General features: G+C 36.7%; 1 protein-coding gene and 1 long non-coding RNA gene across 4 annotated transcripts in view; one reads left to right on the plus strand and one right to left on the minus strand.

Moving 5' to 3' along the window:
* Window positions 1–1,238: 1,238 nt before the first annotated feature.
* Window positions 1,239–3,774, minus strand: LOC125806096 (uncharacterized). The gene is made up of 3 exons (XR_007441414.1): window positions 3,552–3,774; window positions 3,338–3,439; window positions 1,239–1,464 (listed from the first exon to the last, which is right to left on the minus strand). It is a non-coding gene; the product is annotated as an uncharacterized LOC125806096 (long non-coding RNA).
* Window positions 3,374–20,144, plus strand: part of tpk1 (thiamin pyrophosphokinase 1) — a 233,636-nt gene continuing 216,865 nt past the window's right edge. The window contains exons 1-2 of one of the 3 annotated variants that reach the window (XM_007253533.4): window positions 3,374–3,450; window positions 14,479–14,551. In XM_007253533.4, the coding sequence (XP_007253595.3) occupies window positions 14,509–14,551 (43 nt within the window). In that variant the 5' untranslated portion in view covers window positions 3,374–3,450; window positions 14,479–14,508. Of the gene's footprint in view, window positions 3,451–3,828; window positions 3,956–12,693; window positions 12,790–14,478; window positions 14,552–20,144 lie in introns of those variants that run through there. The other 2 variants (XM_007253535.4, XM_007253534.4) reach the window with 2 other exon arrangements.

Genomic DNA, 20,144 nt, shown 5'->3' on the forward strand with positions numbered 1-20,144 from the left:
AGTTACAAATCTGCCCCCAAACTAGGGCTGCCACAAACGATTATTTTTATAGTCGACTAATCACCGATTATTTTTTTATGATTAGTCGACTAATCGGATCATACGTTAATTGAATATAAAACACAGTTTATCACAATAGAATGCAGCTGCTATTATACAACCATCATTAGATTTCAGCTATATGCTAACTAAAAATAAAAACAATTAAAATCATAGTTCATTAAACCTTTAATGAAATATGCAGCTTGTTGTAACAGACAATTATTTTACTGTTTAGCATAAAGTGTAAACAACTGTGTAAAATAAGGATAAGGCACTGGCATTTATGAAACAGCTCAACCGTGAGGTTGTTTGAACTATTATGAAAAAAAAAGTATATTAATAAAAATGCCTCTCTGTCCAGATATTGTGTACATTACCGTCTCTCTGTCGCACTCAGTGTGTCTTTAGTTTCTGCCCGATCTTGTTTTTCTGCCAGTTCTTGGGCTCCCTATCTCTTTATAAAGGCGTTTTTCCCTGTCCGCGTCCCAATTCACTAGCCAGGGCAGCGGTCTGCACAGATCTGATTGGCAGAGGAGAGCGTTTGGTGATTTTACACCACACATGACTGATCTGTGAGTTTACTGCACCGAAAAGCACTGAAAACAGAAGCCACTGTCAGAATGAAATCCTTCTCTGTAGTTTATCGCTTTGGGACGGCATTTGTGACAACGTCTGGGTCCGGATCCGGATCGCGGTCCGCCTATTAGTGACCTCTGTTTTAAAGCTATCAAGATGAGTAAGTTAAGTACTAAGTTAACGCTCTGTTTACGCTAATTTTAGCAGCTAAATAGCAATTTAGCTTCTTCGTCATTTAATCAGCCACAACATGCCTACTTTTCAGGTGCTCGTGCATCGCGGTTGTGCTGCCGAGGAAGGCAAGTTCTTCATTGCAGATATTGCATTGCACGCGTTTCACTTTTATTTTCTTGGTGATCCCACACTTTTGAGTTCTGTAGCGGGGTAGCCATGAAACCAGAGCCTGTCTGTATAATGTCCTGAGATGTCGTCCACTACCTACCCCGGTTTCCACTACTGCGCATGTGCGTCCAGGACAGAAAGGCAGTCGCAGCAGTTTGGAGAGAAAAACAAAGAAAAAAAAAAAAAACGACTAATCGACTATTAAATTAGTCGTCGACTATTTTAATAGTCGACATAATCGTGACTAGTCGACTAATCGTGGCAGCCCTACCCCAAACTAAAGAAAAAGTGATTGTTGTCCAGTGTAACATATTTATTTTGTAACTACAACATACAAGAGCAAATTCATGTAAATGCCAAATTGCATTAGTTGGTGTTCTGCTCTTTCCAGAACAGCAGACCTGATCTTCCTCTGTCAGCTCCCTGTAGGTAGATGTTCCAGCACTGCCAAACTTGATTTTGGGTTCATTTCTGTGTTACGTTAGAATTCCTAAAGCACCTGATCTAAAACAAAACACAGCCGATTTATAGTGTTGTGTGTGTTGATGAAGGACATACTGTTCAGACATGCTGTCTAGACAGTCACAGCAGAATACTTCACACTCTGTGTTTGTGGGTGCAGCAAACATAAGCATCACTGTGGGGATTTTGCTCCAGAGCTTTGCTGTCAACTTATAATTTCTAAAAACCTGAGATCAGTAACTGGCTACTGTTTACTGAATATACTCTCAGCCCTACAACTGCGGACTATAAACTCTGGAAAAGAAACTGAATGTTGTACATACTGTATAGGAGAATAAGTTTTATCTTTGGCTTTTTTTTTACCTCCATTTTGCTTATTTATATTAATAGTTGGGTTTATAATAGAACTTTGCTTTTAAAATACACAAGAGATCACCAAAAAATACTGAAACCTTTTAAGATCTTTACATGTTTGAAAATAAAAGTCTGTGAAATGACCCAGAACAATCACAGTATTCTGTTTTAATTTTGTTTCTGAATAATTGATTAATACTGCCAGCTTAAAAGTATTAAAGTATTCCTTTTTTTTTACAAAGTGGAAAAAAGATGTGTCATGCTTTTTGTGTTACATGTTTTTTTAACTAAGCAAATAAATAGAAATGATGCCTTAGAATGAGTAGAAGTGTTCTCTGTACACTGTACTTACACATACAGACCAGAAGATCCCAAACCTTTACAAAAAAAGATATATATTTTTCAAGGAATAAATATAAAGATATATAATATATAAATATATTATATATAATATATAATATATAAAGCTTTTTTCAAGGAATGATTTCTAAATATAATTTTCCTCCACTGCAAACTAATTATCATGCTATATCATCCACTGTTATCATACCATTACTAATTACTGACGTATTCTTACACATTAACTCAACATCAGTTATTCCAACTTATTCACTCAAAACAAATTGAGCCAAATAATTATTTTAGTTTAACTCAACATCCTGTGATTATACTGATGTTATGGCATATGCAGTCAATATTCCAAGATAACAAAAACATTTTTTAATTGTTGATATACTACTGTCAAAAACTTTAAAAAGGGTTTAGTTCTCCTATACCTGGTGGGAAAGAGCCACTAAATAAAAGTTGAGACCCTTGTTGTCCAAATGAAACGTGATAGCAAACTATTTTTGTACTTTTGCTTCATCACAGGGGTGGGGTTCCCAATAGGTTCTTAGCATTAAGACGATTAACACACTCTCTCTCTCTCTCTCTTTCTCTCCATGTTCAGATGCTCTTAATGCTAAGATGCTTTTGGGAAATTGGGCCCAGAGTTGCTTAATGAGATGTTTATGTATACAAACATACAAATGGCTCAAAGTTTTTACTTGAAAATAGTGCTTCACATTCTCAATTATTAAGTGTCTGTAGTATGATTCTGTTGGTGGTGTTAAAGAGCCCAAACCTTTAAATAAAGCTGTATTATTCTGCATTCATTTTTTTAGAACACATATATATGTTTATATATATGTTTACATATATATATATATATATACATATATATATATATATATATATATATATATATATATATATATATATTATTTATTTATTTATATATATATATATATACATATATATATACATATATATATATATATATATATATATATATATATACATATATATATATATATATGTATATATATATATATATATATATATATATATATATATATATATATATATATATATATACATATATATATTTTTTTTTTCCACTGCTAACTGATTCTCCTGCTGAATCATCTGCTGTTGTACCTGATTTAAGTGAATATTGATCTATTGGGTGTATGAGGTTGATGTATCAGCAGAGCGTGGTGTGGTGGTGGTGGTGCAGTACCGGTGGGCTGCGCTGGGGGCGCTGTGCTGAATCTCCGCCTCTCTCTCTCTCTCTCTCTCTCTCTGTCTCCGGGTTTGTGTTGCTGAGCGGTGAGCGGAGCGGCTGTTGATAAAGTAAGAGAAACTGAAATTCATTAATTTACTGTTTCTTTATTAAAGGCAGGATAAGAGAGGGTTTAGGGGGGCGGTACTGTGATACTGGAGTAAATATTTACCACTGTTGGGGACGAGACTGAAGTTCCGAGGCTACTTCTGACAATTTGTCCGGTCCACCTTAAATGGTGCACCAGTTACATTCAGGCGCCTGAGGAAGCGTTTAAGGTGGAACGGAGAAATCCACAGAAGAAGCTAAGTTCAGGCTGGTGGTGGTAGAAGGAGTGTGTGTGTAGTCATACACGTGAGAACACAGGACATGACAGAGAGAGAGAGAGAGAGAGCGAGAGAAAGAAAGCGAGAGCGCGAGCGCGAGCGTGTGTGTGAGTGTGTGAGTGTGTGGGATGGGATTGGATGGGCGATACCACTGCTGGTGTATGAAGAGGGGCAGTACTGACAGTGTGAATGTACTGAGGATCTCTACTAGATTTTGGAGCATTGCTGTGAGGATTTGATTGCATTTACCGTAAGTAAAAACTTGGGTTGGGCGATATGGATTTAAAATAATATTACAATATCTCATGGTATTTTTGCGACATCAATATTCTTGTCGATATGAGAATAGCAGAGATGTAACGTTATAGTAATTAAGTAGAACTACGTCACTACTGTAACTTAGCTCCCTAAGTAGTAAAATGCTCTAGTTATACTCTAGTAATAGAGTTCTCATACATTTTTGTGCTGCATGATACTGATTAGTTATAATTATAAAAACGCTACAAATCATTCTTATATAGAAAACAAGCTGCTCCTTATTTTTGCGATAACAACATTCAAACTTTTTGCGATATTATTGCTTGCAATATGATACGGCTGTTGGATGATTGTCACCCCACATTATCCCCAACTTATCCCCAAAGTATAGCCATCTAGCCAACACTTGGCACTAAGCATGGCGCTATTGTATTAGCAGTATTGTCTACAAGAAATAAATAAGCTAGGTCTGTGTATTTGCATAACTGTGACTGAAATGAGTGCAGAATAAAGTAGCTAAATACATTTATTAGAAAGGTTGTTCACAAAAATGGACATGGAGTGAATGAAGTTAGTTTAAACAGAGTTAATATTCAATTTTCAAAAAATCACCCAAAATTTGATTGTTTGCTGGTAATTATTAATTATATTTTCTCAAATAGCTATAAAACTGTGTTGTCAAATTACTGTATTGGAAGATAATTTGGTATTTTAAACAATATGATAAATCCTGCTTAATATGACCAAAATAAAAAACAAGCAAAGTTTAAAAACATGAGTTCTTGATTTTAGTAATATAGAAAACTTAACATAGTATTAACCCTTGGCATCCAAGGCTTATGTTAGGCATACATTTTGAGACCTATTATTTAGTAACTACTAATTATTCAGTAACACCTAAGAAACTAATATGTAACATTTGTGGTCACAGGGCCAGTGCACTTCTGGGACTTTGCTTCATTAGATTCACAGTTTATTTAGCATCAAAGGGTAGATTCAATTCCATAATTGAGATTAATATTTAATTCTGTGATAAAATGCACCACATGTCCAAATTTTTGTGGACAAACCTTAATACATCTATTTAGCTTAAGTTGAATCCATTTCTGACTCAGGTGTGCAGACCGCATTAAGGCACAATCAAATCCTCACAGCAAAGCTCCTAAATCTAGTAGAAACATTCCTGGACTATATCGACAATAATTTTAACAAGTACAGGATAAACTCTTTTTAATACTCTTGATTTCAGAGGAAACAGTGAATAAACAGGAGTCCTAATATGTTTGTCCATATTGTGTACAGTGTATTGACATTTTGAGGCGAGAAATCAATTATATAAAACAAACATCAGGATGGACCGGAAGTGTTGATACATTAGTATTGATCTGCCACAGTGTGTGTTGTGGTTAAACCCTTTAAGGCATTTCTATTTTTAGTGTTTCATGCTTTTGATACCAGAATGTTTATACGAGGCCACATTTGTCAATTATTGTACTATTTTTATGATCTTTATTAATTTTGCAGGATATTATGAACAGATATTAAAATTATCCATGTTAGGGTTCATAAAATACTCTTAGTTCATGTTTTGTTATTTCCAATAATATTCATGCATGACATTTTTGTGTGGTTCACATACCGAAATATTTATTTATTAATTTGTTCTTTTGATTAGTTTTTTACATGAAGTAAACCTGTTTGCCAAGTTTTGTCTGCTGTCCCTATTTGATTGTTACTGTGTCAGCATGAAAATACAGAACCTTACTAGCAGAAGTTTGTGATCAAATGTGGTCTGTACCTATTGCAGTTTTGTGTGGTAAATTGTGTTTATTAGCTCAGCCTTATTCTGATATTCACTATACTGTACTGAGTACTCTTGAGAGGGGTATCCTGTACTGACTACAGCATCACTTGTCTTACATACAGGTGCTGGTCAACGAATTAGAATAATTTGAAATAGTGCAATCATGAAATTCTTTGAATGCATTTTTTTGTGCAGAAAGCAAATCAGGTGTTCACCCCACCTGTCCTACTCGTTAGACTAATCACAGAACTCGTTACCTGGAAAAAAATTTGCTCAGCTGAGCTTTCCAAAAGGCCCATTTAGGCCATTTAACTGTGACACTGTTGTTTTATTGAATTAGAATAATGGAGAAACCGTTTCATTGAATTAGAATAAATGCTCAAATTTTTGTTTTCTGTGAAGAGTGTTCACTGTGCAGTATAAAGTCAGGGTTGAGTAGAATTTCTAAGTTGTAAAATCAATCATGGGTAAGCAGCGCGACCTCTCAACCGGAATAGTGGCTCAAGTTCAAGCCCTTCGCCAACAAGGCTTGACCCAAACTAAAATTGCTGAGCAGCTCGGCATCAGCCAGTCTTCCGTCTGCAAAGCTCTCAAGAAAAACTGCAGCAAGCGCACCAACTGTTCCGGCGTCCGAAAAACTTCTGCTCGCGACAACAAGCAGCTGAGAAAGATCGCAGTCAGCAACCGGTTCAAGTCCACTTCCGAGCTCACCGACTTGTGGAACAAGCAGACCGGCGCTGACGTCTCCAGATCAACCACTTACCGTCGTCTGCGCGAACTCGGCTTCAAATCTCGCGTTCCAGCAGTAAAACCGATGCTGAACAAGAAACAAATGGAGAAACGGCTGAAGTGGGCCAAAGAACACGGCGAGTGGACTGCTGAAGACTGGCAGAAAGTGGTCTTCAGTGACGAATCACGCTTCTGCATCTCCTTCGGTGACCAAGGTCCTCGTGTCTGGCGTCGTGGTGGCGAAACCTACAACCACGAGTGCGTGAAAAGATCCGTCAAGTTTCCCCAGAGCGTTATGGTCTGGGGATGCATGTCCGCTCGAGGTGTAGGGAAACTCTGCTTCCTCAAGAAGACTGTCAATGCTGCCGTATATCAAGATGTTCTGGAAACGTTCCTGATTCCGACTGTTGAGGAACAGTTCGGCGAAGAAGACTTCATATTTCAACAGGATCTTGCACCGGCTCATGCGGCAAAGTCGACCAAAGATTGGTTCACTTAAAAACAGCTTGAAGTTTTGGCATGGCCGGCCAACTCGCCTGACCTCAATGTCATTGAAAACCTTTGTGCCATCGTCAAGCGGAAAATTCGCGACAGAAAGCCTACTACGCTGGACCAACTGAAGCAGAACAACGCCACTGCCTGGGAAGCTGTGAGTGCGGAAACTTGCGACAAGCTGGTCAAATCGATGCCGCGGAGACTTCAGGCAGTCATACAAGCCAAGGGGGCAGCCACAAAATACTGAGAAAGTGATGATTGTAATTATAATAAAAATTATTCTAATTCAATGAAACGGTTTCTCCATTATTCTAATTCAATAAAACAACAGTGTCACAGTTAAATGGCCTAAATGGGCCTTTTGGAAAGCTCAGCTGAGCAAATTTTTTTCCAGGTAACGAGTTCTGTGATTAGGACAGGTGCGGTGAACACCTGATTTGCTTTCTGCACAAAAAAATGCATTCAAAGAATTTCATGATTGCACTATTTCAAATTATTCTAATTCGTTGACCAGCACCTGTACTTTGCTATATTTTGCCTTTGATAAAGACGGAAAAAGCACATATAAAAATATACTGCTAAAAATATGATTTGGTGATTGATATTTTCAATCATCTGTTGACAAAAAGAATAATTAAGTAGGACTTAATATATTCTCTGTAATAAACCCTAAACTTGTTTAATCTTTAATAAATGATATACCCAGAAAAAGTGCATTGTGGTGCATTTTTTGTTCTTTAAATATCATCAGATATCAGATTTGTTTGTCACATATTTTGACATCAACAACCGGCATGTCCCAAATGGTAAATGATAAGCACCCAAAAATGATCTGACTTGAATTAGATTTGAAACTGATTGGGGGAAAAAGTCAGATTTCATGCAGTTCTTTTGCTGTCCAATATGCCAAATCAGATCTCAGCTGCCAGTCTAACCAAAGCCTGCTAGGTTTTTATTACTTCACCATTTTCGCAAACGTACTGTGAAACACTTGCTTCAAAATATTTGGATGTCTTGTGGTTATGTTTTTAATGTGATTCAACATAGTGTTCTGATCTCAAATCAATATCACAGTTAAAAAAAAAGATTAATGAACAATTATTTTAATGATTTGTTGTTGAATGAGTTGTTCTCCATATTACATGACTGCACACTTAGTAGTATGTTTGTAAGGGGCAGTACATAAACACACACCTTATATAAAATACAATTAGAATAAAAAATCTAATGCAATTAGGTTAGTTTCTTAAAAGATTTTATGAGAAGTTTGGTCTGATACGCTATTGCCTCTGTACACATCTGCTTATGGTAATATATATGATGCACATTGATTGGATAAGCATTGCAGAGAAGGTGGAAGTGGTAAAACAAATAAGAATTGAGCAAATTCCCTGCATCTGTGTTGCACATAATGGGTTTATCCATTAAAAATCATACAGAATATAAAATTGCAGAGCTGCTCAGGTTGTGTCTTTAGTGAAGGGCGCTGTGGCTGGTGAGGACAGCTGCAGGGTTAATGAAGTATAGAGGAGTGAAGAGCAGGTTTTTCAGGAGAAATGTTCTTCAGGCCCATCCCAGGGTATTCTGGTTTGTTTACAGTATTAGGGTGGGCAGTATGCCCCCCCCCCCCCCCTGTTTTGACAAAATATAGTATGATATTAGTTACTCTAGAGACTGTAGAAACAGTTTTTGGTAAGTCTAATGTTAGCATACAAAGACCAATGTAATTAATTAGTTTTTAATTAGTTGTTAACCAGCCAGGTAACTTTGATGTCATTAAATGTGGTATTTGGTTGCAAGTTTGGCAACATGGTGGACATTTTTTGGCATTATTTCTAAAGAAGAAATAGAAACAAAATGTCCATGTTTTATACAGTCAACAGAACAAACTAATGCACTAGTACTGCCACATAAAAAAAAGTATTGTACCCTTTTATTATTTTATGTTTGTTTTTGTTTCTTCTTTTGCCCATGGAGAAAGTCAAATTGTTTCATCATAATTCACAGTGGACAGCACAGTGAGTGTTAAAGACCTGCAGAATTTGGCTAGAATTGCCTGTATTAAAATTGGCATAAGTCATGGGACGCATTGCTAGTTCCTGTCCTGTGACCTTTGACATGTCAGTGTACCGTATTTTTCGTACTATAAAGCGCAACTAAAATCCTTTAGTTTTCCCCAAAATCGCCAGTGTGTCTTGTAATCCGGTGCACCTTAGTGCTGGGCGATATAACGATATCGATTTGTTTCGCGATAATTTTTCCCTCGATGACGATGATAAGCCTGTGCAATAGAATTCGATAAACATTCATTTCCATTTCCGTCTAAGTGGCGCGGCAAACAACGAAAACACAACGTGTAATCAATCCAGAAGACGCTGGAGCAAATTAATAAATAGTTAAGAAAATTGTAATAGTTATTCTCATGCATGCAACAAAAAACCCTAAAGAATAGTGGAGTATGGCCCGACACATGCAAACAACCATAGTGTTTGGACTTTGGGAATAAACGGCCGCACTGTTCAGCACGTTTTAAATAAATTTTAAGTAAATTTTAAGCACTAAATGTAATTAATTCAATTTATATTAGGACCTCGGGGCAGGTGCTGCAAAAATGTGTATGTGGGGCGCGGATTAAAGGAAGAGTTTTTTTTGCGGAGCGGTAACAGGACAAAAACACCTTAAGAATGATGTCTAAATGACTTTCCTCTAATCTAATATAATTTAACATGGTTTAAGGATATAAAATAATTTCTAAACAAACGAACTTTTTAATATTGAGCTTATGGCCCAAGTGCAAAAACACAAAATCATTTATCATTTAGATTATCTGCCTGAACGCGAGCCCGAACCCGAGCTTGAACGCCAGCCTGACTCAGGCGCTGCATGAACTCGGGCCGGTCGAGAACACCGCTTTCCTCTCAGATTAGGCGGAAGAAAATGGTCTTTTTTTTAATGTAACAAATCACACTGTGATTTTTGTGATATTTCCCCAATTACAGCTCAGCTGCGCGTTTAAAGCTCAACGCATGAATTAATCGGTGCGCTGTGCGCCGCGCGTGCTCGCGGGGGATTTGACGCGTCTGTCAAGCAAGTTAATGGACCGTTTTGGGGGCAGAGATTAAGAAGTACAGCAGGTACATCTCAGATTTGTAGTTTAATGCTCTACTAAATTACTGGCTTTAAAACTGGCTCATGATATGGTCGGTTCTGGCTGGATTTTTTCCTGCCTACAGGCTGCATTTGACGGAAAGCAGCTCCTCAGTCAGACAACAGTGTCAGCATACAAATCGTGTGCGTTTCCTACAGGACAAACCATTTAAAAGTGCAGATAAACTCATTAAAAAATCACACAGTGTCTGTCTGGCTTAAAATACTTTTAATAAGGTACAGCTTTTAAATTAATAAATCAACATTCATTAAAAATCCGTGAGAAGTTCTGTATGCTAAATGACAAGCTAAGCTAATAAGCTAATAACATTTAATAATAACAGAAAAATAGATATGAATTTGGAAAATAACCAACTAAAGTGAGCTCAAAATACAATAATAAATATAATCTAACGAATTTCAAAATATAAATTAGAAATATTGAACTTCAATATTAAATTCAACTTCAACTACAAAAAACGCAAGGACCGATAGAACATAACGAACAGAAAAAAATAAATTTGAAATTGGAAAAAAAGTTCAAAATGCTAAAAGAAATAAAACCTAACGAATTTCAGAATATAAAATCTAAATATTGCACTGCAGCAGTACAAAAGCCTAAGTGCTTAAACAAACAAACCAAAAAACAGCCTATCACAAATCATTTTTTGAGCCCGACCCAGCTGAGGAAAAGGTGGGAAATCTTTTTTTTTTCCGGCTGGGTCTTGGAAAACTTTGTGGTGAATTAAAGGGGCCGAGTTGCAATTTTTGTTTTACTTTAATCAGTTTTTAATCCGTCTTTTTAAAAACAAATATTCCAATATTGGCTGCCAATCAGTGCCCAATATTCTGAGCTCAAAAAACGCTATTCGGGCCAGCCCTACTAATCTAATATAATTTAACATGGTTTAAGAATATAAAATAATTTCTAAACAAACGAAATATTTAATATTGAGCTTATAGCCCAAGTTTTTTTTTCAGTCATGGAAAATTGGAAAAAATTGGAAAAAAGCCCGAGTTCATGCAGCGCCTGAGTCAGGCTGACGTTCAAGCTCGGGTTCTGGCTCGCGTTCATGATTAATTTGTTTTTTTTAAAAACTAATATTGGAATATTCGCTACCAATTACTGCCAAATATCCGGAGCTCAAAAAATGCTATTCGGGCCAGCCCTAATAATTATGGAGATACAGAAAAAAATATTGTGATAAAACTTCCATCACTCCCTTATTCTCTCACTAATAAAAACAAACCTTTAAGTGTGACACAAAGTGATTTGATTTATATCGTGATACATATCGATATCGACTGATATGGAAAACTATATCGTGATAAGATTTTTTCCCATATCGCCCAGCTCTAGTGCACCTTATGTATGAATTTTACCAGTCAGGTTGTAAGGAGCAGTAAAGCCACTCTGCAGCATTATAGTTTAGTTGTCCAGCACCGAGACTCGAGACTGGAGCAGTATTAGCATTAGCTGCTAACCGCACTAAGCGCTAGCTCTTTTGCAATTCAGAGGTGCGTATTATGAGCCTGTAGCCTGCTCCTAACCCCAGCTAGCACTACTGGAGCAGCATTAGCATTACTTGCGTTCGGAGATCGGATTGTAGCCTTTCTGTTTACCGAGTTAAAACAAGCTATGTGGCACAAACCACAAGCTAATATCTCCCTGGGTTACTGGAACACTCAGGGTTCCTCAGTGTAGTGCTGTCTGGCTAGCCTTAGAAGATATCTGGAAATCTAAGCTTATTGTAGATACTATAGACTGTTTTCAAGAGAAAAATCTGTGTAGATTAACATTCAGCACTCGTTTGACTTTAAAAATAATGCGCCTATAATCCGGTGCGCCTTGTGTTTGAAAGTAGACCAAAAAAGATTATCGATAGTGCGCCTTTTAGTGTGAAAAATACAGTATATTGTTGGCAACTTTTTTACAAAATTACATTTTATAATACATTTTATGGCACTTTTTTTGTCATCGCTAATTTCACTCAGGCTTATTAATCATACAATAATTATATGATTAAACAATACTTGTATACTATAGCTTTGTGTAAATAAAATAGCTGCCTGTATCCAGTTTCCGCCCGTCCCCTGTGTGTTTCAGCAGTGAAGGAAGTTTGTCGATATGTGTTCATGTACTGGGATGGATTGGCACCTTTTACTTGCTATGCTGATCCATTCGCAATGGAGTGTTACAGGTGCGTCTTAGTGGCTGCATTGATCTGTTGCTTTTTTGCCATTTCCATTGGATTAATGGAAGAGTGTCTTTAATGCTGTATTGGCTTTTGCTCCAGTGCTGACTGTCAGGCTGTCGATGGAAGGAACTTGTCCATTTCTAAGCCTTTTCTCTTTCTTTTTTGGCCATCTGCTCTTCTTATTCACCACACAGAACTCTGTGGCCTTTCTAAAACCCTGGTGTGAAAAAAAAAAAGTGTCAGTGAAAAAAAGATCAGCTTGTCTTTGAAGCAGCTTGAAACTAATCAGAAGACAAGGCTGCTGCCAGTGTTCTGGCTGAACCTGTGGAGTTTGGACTTGTGTACACATTGATAGTCACTCAGACTGCAGGAAAGTCTCTCATTCTGTGTAATTCGTCTCTGTGGTGTTTGCCCTTTTGTCTGACAATCCAGAACAAAGAACACCTTCTACTGGTAGGTTACTTTCCACAGAATATATGACCAACCTTGTGCAGAAATGAAAGCAGTGTTAGATCAGCTCCTATGGAGGCAAACTTTCTTTTGCAAAGTTCAATTCATTTGCCTTTTTACTTTATTTGAATGTAGCTCTGTGGGAGATCCTTTTTACTGTGATGTTGAGCTGTTACCTGCTGCAGCGGTAGTAATAGGACAGGTCACACAGGGCCGGTCTGAATGGCTAAAGATTACAGAATGGTTGAGTCAGACAATTAGGCAGAAAATTCAGCACTGAATTCAACAGTAGTCTGAAATTGAAACTGGGGATTTGCACAGGTCATTAAATACTTGGGTGACCGTTAAAAATGATCAAATTTGATGGACTTTTAATGCTGAAATCAGTGTTTTGATATGTGGTGTTTTCCATGGTCAGCCTTTCAATTCAGTGAAACACTAATGTTATATGTTAACAGGGTTGTAAAGTATGATATATTTGTAGGTTAACTGTGTACCATTATGTGCTATGTGTTTTAGGCAAACATGAAATCTGTTTTATATTCAACTATTTAGGTATATGTGCTATATGCTCTATTTAGTAAAATGTGTTTTTACATGCAAACCTCTATATAAAATTGCAACAAACCTAAATAAGCATAACATTCGTAGACAGAATGGACAGTAAAGTTATTAAAATGTTGGTTAAAATTATAGAGTTAGAAGATTAGAATTAGAATTAGTGCTACTGACATTTCTGTATGACACTGTATGGATTGGTTTAGTTCCACCAGCAGCTCACTTGATTTTAATCAAGGGTTGATGGATAAAGAAGGTATTTTTAAATAAAATTATTCAGTTAAAGCACCAGAGATAGCTATACTAACCTTCACACACAACAGGCACAGAATATTATTGTACAAGATGCTTTTCTACTATAAAACATATAAACATAAAATCAGTTAAGACATGTTTGATGTAAACCTAAATTTTGCTTCTTAAAGACCCAACCTCTTGAATGGCATGCATTTTTATTTCTCTACGGTATTTGGGAATTATCTTTTCACATGTAGTTTTAGATGTAGTTTTTGAGAAAAATAATGTCCACCTATGGATAGTTTTATATTTTGGTAGAACACAATAAATTCGCAAGTAGTAATGATGTGCAAAACGTTTATTTTGTGGCTGAACATAGCAGCATTTTTTTTGTCTGAGTGCAAAACAAAAGTAGAAACAACAAATGTGCCTTTTTAAGCAATGTGGCTCATTTGAAGTGCTGCTTGAACATGTAGACACAACAAAGTAAAAAACATAAACACTTACTGTATTTACTGTTCATTTAATTTTCTGAACAAATAAAAAAATGTAACGTGTTAAACTTTTCTGCCACCACTAGGTGACAAAATAATGATCTCATAAGAGGACACCAGGCCTTTGTAGAGCAATATATAGTGTTGTGGTCTAAACAACCCACAATGTGATGTTCACACATGTGGTTACCAGGAGGATAAATATATGAAGAAGCGGTTACAATAATATTCTATAAACATAACTCTGCATAGTCTTATTTTAAGTATTATATTTTATTATAAGGCAGCCCAAAAAAAACATGAACCTTTACTAATCAAATGCGGTAATATCAGTAAATTTCTTTAAGCTGCAGTGTCTCTAAAGAAGGATTAAGATGTTTTTTTTTTCCCTTTCTGCCATCAGACTGAGAATCATCTGAGAAGAACAGGTGTCATGGCTGAAGAATTCGCACCTTTAGACTGCCTTTTGTCCTCAGGTACTGTTTTCTCTTTTAGCCTTTGATTTGACTAATAGGTGTAATGTTCTGTTTTTAAACATTCTCTGTCTTGAAATAAATGATCTTTGGAACTTTTGTGGCGTTTTCTCAATGACTGTACAAAGAAAGAAGGTACTTTTACACTATCTCTGAAGAGTTTTGTCAAATGATTTACCTATATTGTCCTCAGGTGTTGAGCAGAATTGACATAACCATGCCATGAGCATCTAATGGCAGATGTCATTTTGAATAAGGATCCTAATACTACATTCACATTCCTGTGTAAAAAGGTTCAAAAGTGGCTTTGGGTAAAAGCATCAGCCATGAATGTAAAATACCAAAAATAAATGTAAAGGTTTCATCATTTTCATTACAGATGCTACAGTGTTTGTTTGTCACAGCTGTTTATGTCACATGCAAATTTTAGGTTGCAATATCAAGCTGTAGCAGCATCTGTCTTGCCAATTACTAGTAGTGGCACTGATATATTACTGGCCATAATATATCCTGACTGCGTGCAACATCTGCAATGACATGTTTATGGTATGGTTATGTCAGTAATATGTAGCTGGGTTCAATCCAAGCTTTTTATTTTAAGATATATATAGGGTAGTTATATGCAATTTCTCTTGGGAAATTAAGGGTGCCGTGGTCCGAACCAAGGTTCATGTGTTTGCTACATTGTATATATTTGGTACGCTTATTTATGTTTTCACACTATATTTTAGGGAGCGCACCAAAGACCTTTGTGTGATACTCCTACATCCTTTCATCAACACTTGCGTATCGATGCGTTTTCCTTAACTTGACGATGTGTGGTTTTAGAAGGACATGCGTCTGACGCTGGCGTGTTGACAATTCAGCGGGTGGTTCATTTGGCAGAAAGCCTTTTCAGGATAAGGATAAATTTAATGAAGAGATTCATTTCGTCTCCATAGTAGTTCTGCTATTGTGTTTTTTATACCAGCAGCAGCAACTTCAAGTACAGTATTCTAGGTTAGTTCAAATTCGCCAAACGAACGTGCTCGTCCTGAAGCAACTGTATCCACGGCTCATTTTTCCTGCGAGGGTACTGACTGCAGCCTGCAGGAAGGCGGAGTTGGACGTCCAGTGCCCACTTTCTTAGCGTAATGCTGTCCAGTCCCGCCCACTTTGTTAGCATTATGTCTTAGCTCCGCCTCTGAACGGAAGTAAACAATGTACAGGGCAGTTAGCGGACTTTAAACATAATGTGCCGCATCGTCCGGTTTAAATACTGTGTATACACTACAAGCGTGCGAGACTGACCAGGCGTGGCGTGGACAAAGTGGGTGGGCCTTCCCGCAGGATGCAGTCAGTAGTAGATGGTTATTTTTCTTCTTCTGCTGCCGTTGTTGAGGAACGCCTGCTCAGCTTCCTGTAATTGGTCCGAAAGTTCGAACCATCCAGAAAAGCGCTTTCACACTGCAGGCGAACGGGACCATGGTTCAGAAGATCCGGACCGAGACCACCTCTCTTGGTCGGACCAAAATCTGGTCCTTTGGTCCGGACCGTAGTTCGCGGCCCCTTTCACACCTGCTGCTTTGGTTCGAACCAAACTGAAAGGTCCGAAAGTCCGGACCAAACGAGGCAGGTGTGAAAGCACCCTTAAAGTGCTCTACATTTACAGCTCATTTAAATGTACAGTTTGTAGTTGTACATTTAGGGCATGGTTATATCATGAGGGACATAAGTCTGCCTGTATAGTACCTTTCTTTTTGAAAGGGTGGAATGAAGCTAGCATAAATATAGATGGTAATGGTATGAACTTGTATTATACTGCATGTAGATGCATTGCTACATTAAATGATAAACTAAAATTCAATTTCATTGTTTTTAAATGATTAGTTCAAGCTAACGGTATAAACAGAATTACACACTTGGAAAAGAAATATTCAAAATATCTGGTTAAACCTAAGACAATAGCAGTGAAGGAATGTGTGTGTGTGTGTGTGTGTGAGTGTCATTTCTCAAGAATTGGTTGTGTTATTCTGGGAAAGAAGTTATGTTGTGTTAATGAGATAAGTCCCAGGAAAGCGACTAATGAGCTCATTTAATTTACTGTGTTCTGCTGTTAAAACATGTGACTGTGTGACTTGTTAAGGGCTCGTGCAGGTGTTTGCTTTTACTTTAAAAATCCCTGAATGTGACTTTTAAGAGTTATTTAACAGAGAAACTGACTTTTTTTTAGATAAACTGTCTGTCTTAAATAATTAAATGTAAAATTGAGTTTTAATGTTTTGCCCTTTAACTCCACTCCACAGTATTCCGTTGTGCACATTATTATACATTGTAAAATAATAACATTCTAATACAGTATTCATCATAATAGTGTTTTGTTAGGTTTAACAGATTTGGGTCCCTATCAGTGGATGGTTCTTTAAATGCATCAGTTGAAGCCATTTTTTTCAGAGTATTTTAAAGAAACCCACTGCTACAGTCGGTTAAGCCATGTTAGAGTAATAGTTATTAACCAGCGACTCTGTGCTCTGTTTCTCTGTTTCTCTCTTCTCTATTCGCCTCTCTGCACATAAAATTCAGCATTCATAGACTTTTGAAATATGTGTTTTATAATCTAAAATTAGTTCTGTTTTTAGTACAATACACAATACACATCAGGGTTTCCCCCAGGATTTCCTTGAAGGTGCGGTGGCAGGACCCCCCGGTTGGGAACCGATAATTTATATCACGTTAATGATATCACGATATAACACAATTACACATGTTTCCAGTTATTTTCTTTATTTCCAACTGTCACTGAAAAATGCCCACTTAAAACAAAAAGTTGCAAAAAGTAGGTTTCTTTAAAATAAATCCTTATTGTTCTTTTTTCAGATACGGTAAACGTAAAAGTGTGCAACACAAAATGTTAAATTATACATAACAGAGGAGAAAGGGCACAACAGAATATATATGTATTATTTATTCGCTCTTATCTGTATTAGGTATTTTAAATGTGAGAATGAGTAAATAAAATAAAAAATATTATTGAATTTAATTAAAAATTGTGCTTATTAAAACAGACAAATAATATCTTTAATCTTTAATTTAATTACAATAAAATGTTTACTGGACCGTGAAAACAAATGCATCACAGAGCTGTTCTAGGGTGCCTCTATTCTAGGGCCCTACATCCTTGCTTTATGACAGCTCCAGAAACAGAAACATAGCGTGATTTTCACTCCACCAGGTGAGTGAGCCTGAGTGGACACCTGCGTAAGTTGAAGCTGTTTAATCACTGTTTAATTCATCTATCTCTCGCGCGCGCGCATTATGTTTCAGTCTCTCTCTCTCTCTCTCTCTCTCTCTCTCTCTCTCTCTCTCTCTCTCTCGCATTATGTTTCAGTCTCTCTCTCTCGCTATTTACAGGCGCGCTCTCGCTCTCTCTCTCTCTCTCGCGTTATGTTTCAGTCTCTCTCTCTCGCTGTGTCCTATACTCACACTCTCTCTCTCGCGCGCGCGTTATGTTGGCACTGCATGACTAACTACCGATTTCCACCCCCGAAGGGGCAACGCTGATCAAACGCGGGAAAAACGCCGGGCTCCGAATTTTCACGAAGGGTGGCGGGGAAGAACGAAGGCGTGGCGGACCGCCGCACTGAAATGAACGTGGCGGAAACCCTGCACATTCTGCAGGTGTTTCATTCAATTAAATTTTATTTAATGCACACTGATTTGATTGTGTGGGTCAAAGTCTATTCTTATAATACTCTAAAGCACATATTCTACAGACTATTGGCAAAGGAATAAGACACAACCCTATATAAAGTGACATACTTTGCAAAAAAAACAAAAACTACTCAAATATAACTCTGTTATAATATAACTAGAGATTCTCTCCCTGAACCCAGCTTGACCCGAGGCCCTAGCATAGGTGTCTATTTTTTAATGCTATATATATTATATAAAGCTATAGAGTCAATATGTTTTAAATAAAAGTTGCACAAGTTAGAATGTTATAATCATTTCTGTTCTTATTAATCATTTTTCTTAAATAATAAGTCTATGCTTCTTCAGTGTTGCAGTGTTAATTAACATCTTTCCAAACAGGTTTTGCTCATTTAAACAGCCCGAAAATGTTCTCAAAAGCTCAGTGTTTAAGTGTTAACTGGGTAATGGGCTCTGTGGATAGGAATAGTTTTGCACTTTTAAAAATAATTTTTATGTTTGATTTCATGGTGAGATTTGATCTGCTTAGCATAGAGTTTTTCCCCTGTCTCGTCCAAGAAGCTCCATGCAGCATTAAAGAGAAAGAAGGTTGATATTAAGTTTGTATTCTTTTTTTTCTTTCATTTTTTTGTTCATTTCAATGAATATTGTTGCCAATGATAAGATTTGTATGATTTTAAAAAAGAAAAGCAGAACCAAAGCATTTTAATAGTGCTCTCAGACTTTTGGAATGGTGTAATATCATTGACACACAAAACATATTACTCTTAATATTGCAGTTAATACATTTCTACTAAAACAAAGGAAACAAATGTAAAAGTACCACTGTTCTGCATGTTATATACATAATTTCTTAATCTAAGCATTTCTAAATATAACATAAAAACACAAATATAAAATCATAACATTTAATTTCATTAAAGATGCTAAACGAGAAAAACTCGGAAGAGTGTGAGGGATGTGTTGATAGTTTTACTAATGTCACACTTGTGTGTATGTAAAATTACCTATAAGTGGTAAACTCTGAGTTGCTAAAATAATGATACTGTCTTGTCTTGAGTGGTGTTAACTCATCCTGCAGTTTTTAAACTCAACCCTATTAACCATGCTTCAGAGAGGGTGTAAGTGTTGTTCACCCCTCTGTGAGTGCAAACACAGTGCGGGAGGTTGTGTTGATGATATGGAAGGTATAGGATGTACTCTATGCCTTGTTCTACAGGTAGGCAGTTATTTGTGAGCTGAGCCATCTAGTAAATCACTGTTATCTGCTGTCAATACAGCTGGAGGGAATTACTTTTTTCTATTTGCTTTCAGAGCCAAAGAATATGTACTACTATAAAAGCTCCGTCTGTCACACATGCAGGAAAAAAGCTCTGAGACAAGCGCTCCAATACTTAACTACATATTTATGAAAGTAAAGCACAAGGTAGGGTTAATTAGGGTAAAATATGAAATATTGATCACAGTGCCTGATGCTTGAAAGACTCTGCAATTAGATGAAGTCGGCTTAGTTTTTTTTTTTTTTTTTGCACAATGCATATTTATGACATTAGAAACAAATGCAGTTCAATATTGTTATGGTTTATTTAAATGAAGCTCTGTTTTGAATAGGAAATCGTATTTCATGTCCTATTTATTCCAAATTGTTTACGTTGAATTGCAAATGTGTTGTATCTTAATGAACAGCAACTCCTTGGCTAATTGGCTGTATGGTAATTTTGGTATATTTTAATTGATAATTCTCTGTTCTATCAAAGACGCGTGGGAAGATCGAGTATTAAAACGCATGGTAACAGATTTGCACATTTACTGTTAACAAATTCCTGCACAACAGCAGCGTGTGAGCAAAATACCGAATGCAGATGTGGAACAACTGTTTGCTTCAAAATGCAAATATAAACTGTAA

The sequence above is a fragment of the Astyanax mexicanus genome, chromosome 1, assembly GCF_023375975.1.
Source record: "Astyanax mexicanus isolate ESR-SI-001 chromosome 1, AstMex3_surface, whole genome shotgun sequence".
Lineage (NCBI taxonomy): Eukaryota > Metazoa > Chordata > Actinopteri > Characiformes > Acestrorhamphidae > Astyanax > Astyanax mexicanus.